General features: G+C 36.8%; 1 protein-coding gene across 5 annotated transcripts in view; it reads right to left on the bottom strand.

Moving 5' to 3' along the window:
- Positions 1-8,527, bottom strand: part of LOC122571389 (GTP-binding protein RAD-like) — a 79,917-nt gene extending 71,390 nt beyond the window's left edge. For 2 of the 5 annotated variants that reach the window (XM_043735069.1, XM_043735071.1), the window contains exon 1: positions 7,538-8,526. In XM_043735069.1, coding sequence (XP_043591004.1) covers positions 7,538-7,725 — 188 coding nt within the window. In that variant the 5' untranslated portion in view covers positions 7,726-8,526. Of the gene's footprint in view, positions 1-7,537 lie in introns of all 5 variants that reach the window. The other 3 variants (XM_043735070.1, XM_043735072.1, XM_043735073.1) reach the window with 3 other exon arrangements.
- Positions 8,528-12,685: the final 4,158 nt, after the last annotated feature.

Here is a 12,685-nt window from a genome sequence, read left to right as displayed (position 1 = left end):
CGTAAACAATTTCTACGTAAACGTTTCACCCTTCGAATTCGGGGAATTTCGGCAAAAGCAAGATTTTCGCAAACGATTTATTCGTATCGATATCTGTTAATTCGGTATGTAGCGGCACTCGGCAACAACGTATATCGCAGAAGCGAAGTGCCTAATGAGTCATCAATATCCCAATGATCCTTCCACCGAATGTTCGAGAAGAAGGCGTGCGAGGCAATGGTCGCGGACGCCAAACAAACGCGTGGATAGCGGGGATACTGAGGGGCGACAAAAGGAAAAGAATCGAATGCGATCAACGGTCGAGTTTGAACCAGAGACAGCGGTAAAGTCGAGTTGTAACCGGGCAGTGAGTGATTATTTAACGCACTACACCCAATATCACCTCAGATATAATTTCGAAGCCGCGGATCAGCGTGCATTTGATAGATAAATAACTAAAATAAATACATAATTGCACCCGGATTCAAAGGTTTAATCGTACGTTATTTATCTTGTACAATTATCTTGCCCAGTTAACGCCAATATTTCTATAGCGGCATATCCGTCTTAGGACGTTTCGATTCGAAGATGCCTCACGTAGTTGTTTTGACACAGAGAATTAACACTGTACGAGACACATAACGTAATAAACAAACTGTAGACAAAGCAATTTCGCTGCTACGTGCAATCGACAACCGGCGACAAGTCCAAACCTTCCGGTACCCCCTCCCCCAAACAGTATAAATAGAAGACCATGTTATCCAGACATAGTCAGTCAGTCGCGCGAATCAATATCAGCATCGAGTCATCGAGATCATCGGTCCAGCGAATAAGTATAACAATTAGTATCAGTACCGTAGTATCTTCGCAATCTTATAACGAATATCATCGATTGCGATTAACTTTGTATTTTACATTTTAAGATATCTGTAAATATAGTTAACGAAATCAACTCGTCTCGTTATTAATTTAACCAACAACGCGTCTGACCGTCCACCACATTTTTACGATGCACTAAGAAATTTTGACATTCGACACCGTCAAATGTTACGTTAGATATAACGTTATAAAATAGTTTCCATGAAAGACAGCTTGTAATTTATCACGGAGAGAAGGAAAAAAGTTATTCGCGAAATTGCACAATTATTGGTATCAATAAATAGCAGATATCATCGGAAGATACAGGGCAGACCGCGTCTAATTTAAGAAACAAAGAGAACAACCTGCGAAAATCTGGAATCTAAAAGTTTCTAATTTCATCTTCGTAAAACGAATGATGGAGAGCAAAGAAGAACGCGGACAAACTTGAGATTCATCTCTTCGATCTCTTCGTCTATCCGTTGTTAACTGTGTTCTCGTTGAAATTTGAACCAGCTAGGAAATACAAGGTGCAATTTAGAAAAGCTTATGAATTTTCGGGGTCATCTCCCTTTTTTCGTCAAACACATACACCGTCGTTCGGCCGTACGTAAGTCAACAGCAATTAGCAAGTTCGTTAGTCCAGAGGTTCATTGTCGTCCACGTATGCGTGCAGTTCCTACATCGAAAAGTTTCTTCAAGTTGTTGAAAGTCTTACAAGTTCAACGAGGAACATTCTCGTCTGTCCCTAAATTCGAGTAGAAAAGTTCGCGTCTCTGTTTAACCGTTTAGTACGATGAGCTGGCTGAAATTTAAATTTCTTGTTGGAGAAATGTGTCATTCCAACTCGGAAATTTATCTTCCACGAGTGTATCTAGAATCCTCGGTTTAAAAAAGGCGACAGAACTTAGAACACACATGCCCCGTTCCATCTTGTTTTCGAGTTACAACAAACTTTACGTTGGAATAATTCGGTCGAAAGGTGCGAGTATAGTTCAACTAATTTCACGTGTCTACATATTTAGAAAAAGGAGGTGAATATGTGTTTGACGTGGAACCTTGCATTGTAACTCTGTAAACGCACCTGGTCAATGACGAAACGTAGCCAGTTTTGCGTTCGTATGCAAACAGGTCAATTTCGAACGGATCTTGCGAAGAAATAGTTCGTTAAAGAAGAAATTCGCTGTAGCTGGAAAACAAGATGAAACAGGGCATACTTTTATACCAACTTTTTCGTTTTCACGTGGGCGATCCACCGATAAAATAGATTCCCCGTGCTACGAAACTCTAGACGCTGTACGTACAATATCGAACGAAAGAAACTTTATGAAATAAAAGAAAAGAAGAGCGTTATTTTTACGAAAACAGTTTACATCTAACGAATACAACGAATGAATATAATACACGGAATACGTAGCTACTATCAATATGATTCAAATTTTATTGAAATTCATAGCGTACGTAATTGAGGGAACGCAATTTTTGAAACTGCTACCGTATGCGAAAATGAACTTTTCCTGAGCGTGTTTCGCGAGATTCTACGATTGTAACACAACATAGGCTGCAGTGACCGATTTTGCCATACATTGCATAGTGGCCAGCGTTATTACGGATCGCGCTTAATCCCTCCATCAACCATTTCAATAATAGGCACGATATCACAACGTCGACGTTTTAACCAAGATAAGGAGCATCTGGAACTAATTGAAATCCAGATACATATATCTGTATCGTACGTATTAGAGGCCTTGTTAGAGTTTCTAGCCGACCTCGACATTTCCATCGATACAGAAAGGATCTGCAACCTGTCGAAATCCGACAAGGAACGCGATTAATATCCGTTTCCAGCTACGCATGATAAAGACCATTCTCACTGAAATTTGAATCTTATTCGAATCATACGATTCAATTTGGACTTTGATGCGTCAGTCGTGCGCAAGCTGTTATCGATCAATTGCATAAAAGAAAGCGGATAATTAGACCACGAGATTTCATGGATTTGTGTGGGAAATTTGAATGCACACGGTATGAAAAAATATGAAAGACACGCAAAGCAACGAAACAGAGTAATTAGTTGAGTAAAACAATTTTATACTATTTGTTTTCTTTTTTTTTTTAATTGCATTCGTAAAACTATGCATTTGCGATTTGCGTAAATGTGTTCACAGTGTATCGATGGTTTTTAGAATTTGCCATTATTTGTATTATCTTCTCGTACTGTAAATAAGCTTATGGAAAGATCTTTTTTTTTTTTTTTTTTAATACTGTTTATTAGCCAGATAATAAGTAATACATGTGTATGATATTCACAATAANACGGTGAATTGTTGTTGAGGGATGTTTTAGGCAAAAGTACCGATACGTGACGGTACGACATAGCCATACAATATTTGTGTGTCGGGGTTACATTTTTTTTTTGGTGTTGCATTTATGAATTAGATCTAAGCCGCTGTAGAGCGGTGCTTATATATGATATTGTTTATTTTTCTTCTTATTTCTGACCTGAAAACCTGGTGCTTATGGAAAGATCGTGTTCATATAGATGACCTTGGGAATTTGTATAAAAATGCGTAATCCTGTAAACCTTTTGTAGAAAAGCATTGTCCAGTTACTTTTAGGACAATTAATAGAAAAATTCCTCGGCATTCCGATTGTAAATCAACGGAGGATTTTTTAACAAAAATCTAGCCACTGAACAACAGATAGTATTAAATGGAATTGGAATTGGTCAGGCTAGACTTATACACGCGTATTCTCATTTAATTTCTAAATCTGGCGCAGCAGCGTGCGATATCTTTAATTGCCAAACTTGCCGCCTTAAATATAGTGCCGTACAAAATTCAGGATTAAAGCCAACTCTAAATGAAAATTCTTGCGATAGGGAGGAAATTTCGAAAGTTCTACGAACACGTTTGACAGGAATTCACGAAGATTTTTTTATTTCTGTCCTTTGTAAACTCTGGGAATACGTCATATTTCATATTTCATATTTTAGATTCAATTGGAATCAAACATACTGTAAACACTTATAATCCAAGTTACAGTACCACGCCAAAATAATTTACTTATAATTCTCAATGAGACTTGATTGTAAAAATTCTACCAAATAAATAAAAAAAAAAAAACTATTTCATATTGACTTATACAGCAATGATATAATTATTATTATGTCTATATTAACGAAGAGGCAAATTTATGCAGTAACCTAATACTAATAGGTAAAACTGTACAACGTATGGGTGAATATGTAAAGCTGTAAATAATGAATCATATCGTAAAATTTACAACGTGTTCTGCTTTAATTGATTAGCACACCCCAGTCAATAATAGCGTGAAAAAAAGTAGTGTAAGGCCTTAAAGCCATAGAGTACTCTCCAAGAGGAATGAAAAAAAATGACTTAATCCATTTATTATTGATCCTAGAATCAATACCTGCAGAGTAAAATAGTGGGGATACTTATAGTACGATTATTAATGTTGAATTGTAATTAAATTAAAATTACAATTCTGATATTCGTAATAGGATTATCATTTATTTATTTATTCATTTACAGTCATATTCATCTGTGAGGCTTGTGGGAGACTACAGAAGTAATTACGATAATTGTATTTCATAGGTTTATACAATGTTATCGGGTTGGCAACTAAGTGATTACGGATTTTGCCAATATTTTGTCATTACGTGGTATTGACAAAATCCGCAATCACTTAGTTGCCAACCCAATATATTAGGATAGCGTGCTACTGTCTGGCCATAAATACGTACAATGTTTACATTGTATCGTTAGCTACATTTTTATACTTATAACGTGTGTCAGACACTGTGAATGGTAGATTAATTAATTGTCGAAATGTTAATTGGTTGCGTTGTTGTCTTTCGACTTGAAAATCCGCATTCGATTAATAGGTGTTTTGCGGTAATTTTTCTCTTTGCAAATGTTACGCTTGTTCGTTTCTTCTTTTGCGATTAGGTGAAGTTCGTGTGACCTATTCTTAGCCTCGCGAGTATCGACTGATGTTTCCTGTCCAATGAATTTGCAGGACTTTTTTGGAAAATGTCATCTCGGGTTAAACGGATGTTCGTTGTCATATTTGCAATTTTCCACGTCGAGTTCCACAGTAATTTGATTTTACTTTCAACGGTAGGGTTGTGATACGAGTTATCATTTAACCGTATTTTAAGAACAATATACGTTGCGACGATGATTGGAAAATATACGAATGTCAGAGAACGTACATAGAATACGACAGACATGATTCATAATTTCGCACATATGAGAGAGAAAGGTCGGATTGGAATAGAAGGAAGACGCATCAAATATAGTTCGCGAAAAGGGGAATAAAATTGTTCATCTCGCTATGCTTCTCTTACGTTTTATCGTAGTAATTTTTCTTTGTCACGATAGTACGATATCATCAATATTAATATGTTTGCATTTAAGTCACTTGTACTCGCCGGTCAACCATTTGCACGAAAAGATAGCAACTTCGTGTTTCACGCTGATTAGTTCCCTTGCGTCTCTTGCGTCAATTAACGCGATGAATGATTTTTTAAAAACAGAATATCCAGGACATTGTTTTATCATTTGCAAACAATAGGATTATACGTCTCGATCTTCAGAATTTTCACGTGATCGATTTTGATTATGCTTCTTTATCACAGCGTCAATTTTGCATCATCGTCGGATAATTTTACTTAAGAGAACCAGGAACGCACGAGGTTTAAGTATTTTTTATTTTTTTCTACGAAATCTTTGCTGATCTATCAACTTAAATCTCTCTTTTTTTACTAGGAAATATTTTTTACTTTCGTTTGAAAACTGAAAATTCTCTCCTTCGTTGTTGGCCGTTTAATTTTCAGATGTACAAACACATCTGTTATCAGAATTCATAGTATTTCGTTATAAAGAATGTTGGAATCGTTGCAATAGCAGATTCTTTTGTTCTCCTTTGTTATAATTGTAGGTTTAGACAACGCTATAGCGTGTTCAACGAGACGAGGTGGTAAATTATCAAACAAAATATTATTACAGCTATAGCAATCAGATTTTGTTTATGTTTAGCACCTCGTCTCGTTGGATAGATTACAAGACGTAAATAAGCGTGAGGATGCGAAAGCGGAGGATAAGTATGTTTGAGTACATTAGATACGATAAATAAGTATACTATGTCATGCGTGTAACCAGTCTATTTCTTCACAGCGAGGTCAGAATTAAACAAATATTGGGTCGGCAACTAAGTGATTGCGGATTTTGTCCATACCACCTAATGAAGAAACCCGCAATCACTTAGTTGCCAACCCAATAAATACACCTCCGTCCACGAGTGAACGCTGAATTTTATTTTATTTGGTAGAATTTTACAATCAATTCTCATTGGGAATTCTAAATAAATTATTCTGGCGTGGTACTATACCTTGGATAATAAGCGTTTATAGTATGTTTGATTCTAGTTGAATCTAATATTTCAATCTAAAGGATAATGTCTTTTTAGTCTGCGGATCTGATCCGTCGTGTCAAGTAGTTGGGTATCTAATGGGTTTTGGTGGTTCTTAACTCTTATGTTATATCTGTTCCTGAATTTGCATATTTCTTCTTTAACTGTGGGTATCTTAAGGTCGTGATGTACTGTTTCGTTGCTAACATACCAAGCTGCATCTATTAAGGATCTTGGAGTTTTTGATTGGAATCGTTGAAGAATTTCTATGTTGGAATTACTCGCTGTTCCCCATAGTTGGATCCCATAGGTCCAAACATGTTTTAATATGGCTTTATATAGCATTAGCATTAAACGCTGAATGAAATTTGAAATTTGCATACGAACGATTTCTTTACTATGAAAGGGCCTATGTCATGAAATAAAAATACCATTTATTATTATATCAATCGTTTCTAATTTAAAGAATAAGCAAATCAAATCGTATCGTCAACAATCTTAAGGAAATATCTTACATCTCGTTTTCATGAGCCGCGCGCGGATATCACCGCGTGAACTGGCCGTGGCACTCTGTCGATTACCTTTTGTTTCAATACTTTTACTGTGATCGTCGTTCAACTTCCTCCTAGCAGTTGCCATAACTGTTTTTTCCACTTTGCCTATTCTTGCCTGATTCTTCTGTCTATCACATTTCGCCATATAATTTTTCATACTTATGGTTGCGATCCATTTTTAAATGTTCATTCAATTTATACGTGTGGACATTTAAATTTCGCATTCGGATATCATCGTAAAACAGCGTTATATCGCAAAATTAAGCGAACTCGAGCCAGAAAATTCTATTCACGTTGTATTGTTGCAGTGTGATTTATGGTCGGTGGTGTACGTACAATAGCAATATTTTATTGTATATCAGACATTGCGTCTGTTACAAGGAGGACTTTTGGCACGGCAGATTGATTTGCTTGGTATAATTCAGTGAAAGGTTTGTTGGAGATCGATAAATTGTTAAAGATCAAAAATTTCGTACGTTGCAACCCAACGTAAATTTTCGAAATCTCGAAAGCTTATTTGGTAATATTATTATTTTCTTTAATTTTCAAACTCTAATAAAAATTATCAGTGACAATATGTAGGTAAAAGTGTTGGTACTCTCAGCTGGGTATTAAATTTGCAAAATCTTATTTTTCAACGTAATACCTCACCCTTTGGATCTCAAACGAAACTCGTGAATGACAGTAGTCGAAAACATCCGTATTCTCACCTGGGTATCAACTTATCCTCGAGCATGCTGGGCAGATCGTCCGAGTCTTCGTTAAGTGCGGCGAAGAAGTCTTGAAAATTGTCTGGAAAACTACTTGGCGGGCAACTATTCATGGAAATCCGATCAAGAAGCTCCGTGGAATTTTCCTTGACAGGTTCATGATGTCCCGACACGGTTGATGTTGCCATATAGTACACCACTCGGTCTTTTAAGAAATCGCGACAATTTAACTCGCGTTTTCTCTACGCATTTTTCCCCATCTCTCGTTCATTCGTCGTTTCGTTAAAATTCACCACGAAATCGCGAAACTCTTCGAGTCTTAAATTAAAAAAAAAAAAAAAGGAGAAGTCTCCCGAAAAGAAAAGAAACGACAAATTTGTGAAAATCACCGTTCTCTGTCTTTCGTTCGATTCTACAGCGACAAAAACGGCAAAATTTCTGCCATCTTAGATAGAAATTCTAATCGCAGAAAAAAAAAGAAGACAAGACAAGAAAAGGCGGAGAAGTTCAAAACGTTCGCTTTTGACTAGATCTTCCGATCTCTTCGCTGACGAAACGTGGAGACGAACGTAAAAAGTTGTTGAAACTGTCACGATATTCGATGTTCGTAAAAGACGTTTTTATAAAATGTAAAAAGTCAGCGGTTCTTCTTTGGATACACTGTATCTAAACGCGTAGGAAGATCAAGGGATCGCGGTACAGAGGGTGAAGCTTCTCACGTGGATGGAGAAGAACTTTCATACGAATTCCTGGCGTTGTTTCTGATCGACTAACACGTGGGATCACGGCTCGAAGATGCGTGACACGAAGATGAAATTTTCGTTTTTCACGGACGAAATAATCTCACGATGATTGTCGAAAGATGAGCCGAGCGACGATCGTTCAACCCCGGCGAGAACTTGGTGAAAACTGAAGCTCGCATGATTGTTGCGCGCCGTTCTAGCTTCGCTAAGTGCACGCGGCTTGCGCAAGCGTGACTCACCCCGAAAGCTCCCTCGAAACGAGGCGAAGCGATAACTCGGTGAAACTGACCATTCGCTGTAGCTTCCGCGACTATTTTCTAGCTCTGTGCGTCTATTATGTACGCGGTGTCTGCTTTTTGACAAATTAATTCTGAATACGTCGAGGTAGCTGTTGAATTTGAGAGAATTTCACGTATCAACGACTCGTCGCGTAAATAACCTACGTCCGCTTCTAACGTCCACGTTTCAGCGTGGAAAACGGTTTTAAAAATTCGATCTTACGTAATTAAACACACGCTTTTCGCATTGTATTTGTCTAACGCTATCATAAAATTGGTCGCAAACCGTGCATCGATCCTTCTCAGCGACGTAAAGTAACAAAGATGCATCGCGCTTCTTGAAAATATCTCTATATACGCTAAATACAGCAAAGAAAAATTGTTATCATTAACAGATTTCCCAAGTACAACAGGCGAATGTGATTTTTATACAGCGTCGAAGAAACGTTCGAGAATTCGACTTTGAGTATTTTTAAGAATTTGTATGATAGAATTGCTTGGAATTATTGGAAATCCTAAACGTATTTGAAACAATCCTAAACGTATCGGAGTCGAAGTTTGGTAATTCTAGCGTTAAAGTTAAACGATCGACGATCTCGCACAAAGCCAGAGACCGTCGCGATATTTGTTAGTTGAAAAGAAAGAAGGCGCTGTGACAGGGTCAACGACGACGAAAGTAGGCGTGTGGAGTGTTTCTTAGATCACTTTATCCTCGTAGTATCAGTGGGAAACGATGTAAGCGGAGCTGAGAGACGGGGTAACTCTGGTTTCAATGAAGAGACTTCTACTTTTCCTCTTTCGTTTCATTACAGCTGGCTTCGTGTCCAAGATTGAATTCATCGGCGGCTAAATTGATCGATGCCTCGACATCGAGCTTCTGTTGTGAATGGAAACTTTTCGAAGAGGACCCTCGCTTTTCTTTTTACGTTTCACATTCGAAGGTGTTGATGTTTACGAGCTGAGGATGTTTCCAAGTGGATAAATCGATCCGCCGCGATTAGAGTTTCGTTGTTTTAGGACGAAACAAGATCGCGATCCATCGCCGTCTTTTGGCTTAATTCGAAGCTTACGAGCTCGTAATTCTTATAAATAGATGATGTTTGTTATTGGTATATTGGTGCACTGATGATGTCGGAGTCTTTTAAGAATAACCTTGAGATATTTACGTAATCTGGTTTATGTTGTTCACCCTGTATATAGCAGGATGAGAATAGGAACAGTTGCGCGTATAAGAGACTAAGGTGAGCCGATTAGCTTTGACAAATCCTATCGATGATCGGCCAAATTAAGTGGCGCTTTTACAAATGAAACGTCTTTGCAACGATAGATCTGTTGCAGCGTAGGATGAGATTTTTTTTCTTCTTTTTTTATTTGGAAGAATTTTTTCAATCAATTCTTATTGAGAATTATAGCAAATTATTCTGGCGTGATACTATATCGTGTATAATATGTTTAAATCTAGAGGGTAATGTCTTTTTAGCCAGCGGAAGAGTCATTGAGCAACTAATGGGTTTTGGTGGTTGTTAACTCTTATGTTATGTCTATTACTGAATTTGCATATTTCTTCTTTAACTGTGGGTATCTTAAGGTCGCCATGTATTGTTTCGTTGCTAACATACCAAGGTACTTGTGGATCTTAGAGTTTTTAATCGAAATCGTTGAAGAATTTCTATGTCGGAATTACTCGCTGTTCCCCATAGTTGGATCCCATAGATCCAAACAGGAGGATCAGATTAATCCACAATTTTTCTTCCATACACGCGTCGCGTAACGAAAGGACGATTTCTGGTCAAAAGAAATTTCTAGTACAGGATTTATTTATTCAGAAATATTAGAAATTAAAATTTCCAATGATTTTTATCCTAAGTTTATCGATAGATGGATCTATTTACAATGGATTAAACAGGAAACGATGGTTGTTTAACGTGAAATAAATACAGTAATATGCTATAACTAAGACAACTAAAATTCACAACTCACAATTAATAATTTACAACTCATAACAACTCGGCAACTCAATCCTCAGTTAACGACTGGCTGTTAATTCGTCTTTTTCCCTTAAGCTCTTTGTCTTTTCTCATACCCCCACCACGTACGTGTTCCGTAACCGTCCGGACACATTGATGGGTCGCTTAGCCCACTGAAGTTTCCCCATCTTTTCGTCCTATCGGCACTTAGGCTTCCTCGCAATATTGTTTATAGCTCAGGCGATATTTCTTGGGCAATTTGTCCACGATACTACACTAGGATAAAATAAATTTTAATCGACGATAGATAACTTCTTTATTTATACATTTAGTTAAATCTCGATTCCTGAATTCTGATTGTTTTTTTTTTTTTTATCAATGTACTGATGCGTAATATAAGATGCATGATATAAGAACGTCCGCGATAACGAGGAAGTTACGTATAAGTTTCCAAACAGTATAAACAGGCTGTAAACCTAGAGTAGGTATTAATTAATTAATTCAGTAACTAACGAAGATGTAGTTACTGCTGAAGTGTATAGATTACGTCGTTGCCAGGCTTTCATCTTCGTTCCTTTTATATTCTCGTTCGTAGAACGTACGTCGTAACACGATGGTAGATTTATCGGAATATAAAATAAATAGCAATTAAGGCTAATGCTGCATCTAAGAATATAATTGTAACCGATGCAGTCTTCTCGTAAAATTGTTTATACTGAAGATACAGACAAATGAAAATTTTAATAATTATTATTACAGCTTATTCGACATTGGAATAATTAATCTTTCTAATCTCTATTTAAATATTCCGCACATACTGTAATTATAATTCAAATGACAAGATAAAAAAGATGAAGATAAAAAATGTATAAACAATCGTATCTCGACCTTAATAAAAGTGTAGATTAATTTTTGCCAGAAGTTGCATGTTATTAATAAATGTAAAAGCAGTTCTTCTACAAAAAAAAAAATTAGAATTTCACACGTTAATTTAGAGTATCGTTCCGGATAAAAAGTGTCTAACAAGCATATCGTGGTCCTGGTGCGATAAGAGTTACTATTAATTAGCTTGGTAAAAATTGCCATCCTAGGGGGAAAAAGGTCTATAGAGCTACTTCTCATTGCGAGTAGTGTGCAAGGTCATCTGTTCGAGTGGTTTCGTCTTATAGGAAGACCAGAATCCGCCAAATACTAATTATACAGGGTGGTTGGTAACTGGTGGTACGAGCGGAAAGAGGGTGATTCTACGCGAAAAAAGAAGTCGAAAATATAGAATAAAAATTTTTCGTTCGAGGCTTTGTTTTCGAGAAAATCGACTTTGAATAGTATTGTTCCAAGCTGGAACAATAGCTTGGCCACCACGCTCTCCTGACTTAACTCCGCTTGACTTTTACTTATAGAGCCATATTAAATCAATTGTCTATTCCGAAGAAATCGAAAGTTGCGAGCAATTGAAAGAAAAGATTATTGTAGCCTTTCATGCTTTAAAACAATCGAATACGTTAGAAAGTATTCATAGAAATTCAATTAGAAGAGCAGAACTATGTGTTCGCCAGAATGGGCAACATTTTCAGCAATTTTTGTAATAACAAACTTTATGATTACTTCATATTATTTCATTATGTATCCCTAATCTTCCGTTACGGCAAAAACAAACTTAAACTGCGATAATATCCATCGAGACAACGATCTACAGTGAGATCCATTATAACGAGACGTGATAAAGTGCACGCGTACCGAGCGAAAATTCAAAGTCGATTTTCTCGAAAACAGAGCCTCGAACGAAAAATTTTTATTCTATATTTTCGACTTCTTTTTTCGCCTAGAATCACCCCCTTTCCGCTTGTACCACCAGTTACCAACCACCCTGTATATCTGGTACGTATGAATACGTATGGTAAAAGCACACACGCGCTATACAACACTTTTGGACGATATTATTATTTTATATAAAACGTATATCTTAATAACAGTGTCACCGTGCGCAAAATAAGATGTTTCATTTCGTTTATCGTTTTGTAAATGATTCGTACTTGGAATTTCCAATTTCATTTTATTGAATTATTCAGACGGTATTAAAAGCTGCAGTAGCTGAAATCTTAAACCTATTCCATAGCTTATACCGGCGACGCAAGTAAAAGATTTTATCGTTTATTTTAG

The sequence above is a fragment of the Bombus pyrosoma genome, linkage group LG10, assembly GCF_014825855.1.
Source record: "Bombus pyrosoma isolate SC7728 linkage group LG10, ASM1482585v1, whole genome shotgun sequence".
In the NCBI taxonomy this organism is placed as follows: domain Eukaryota; kingdom Metazoa; phylum Arthropoda; class Insecta; order Hymenoptera; family Apidae; genus Bombus; species Bombus pyrosoma.
This window is presented reverse-complemented; position numbering and strand designations above follow the sequence as displayed.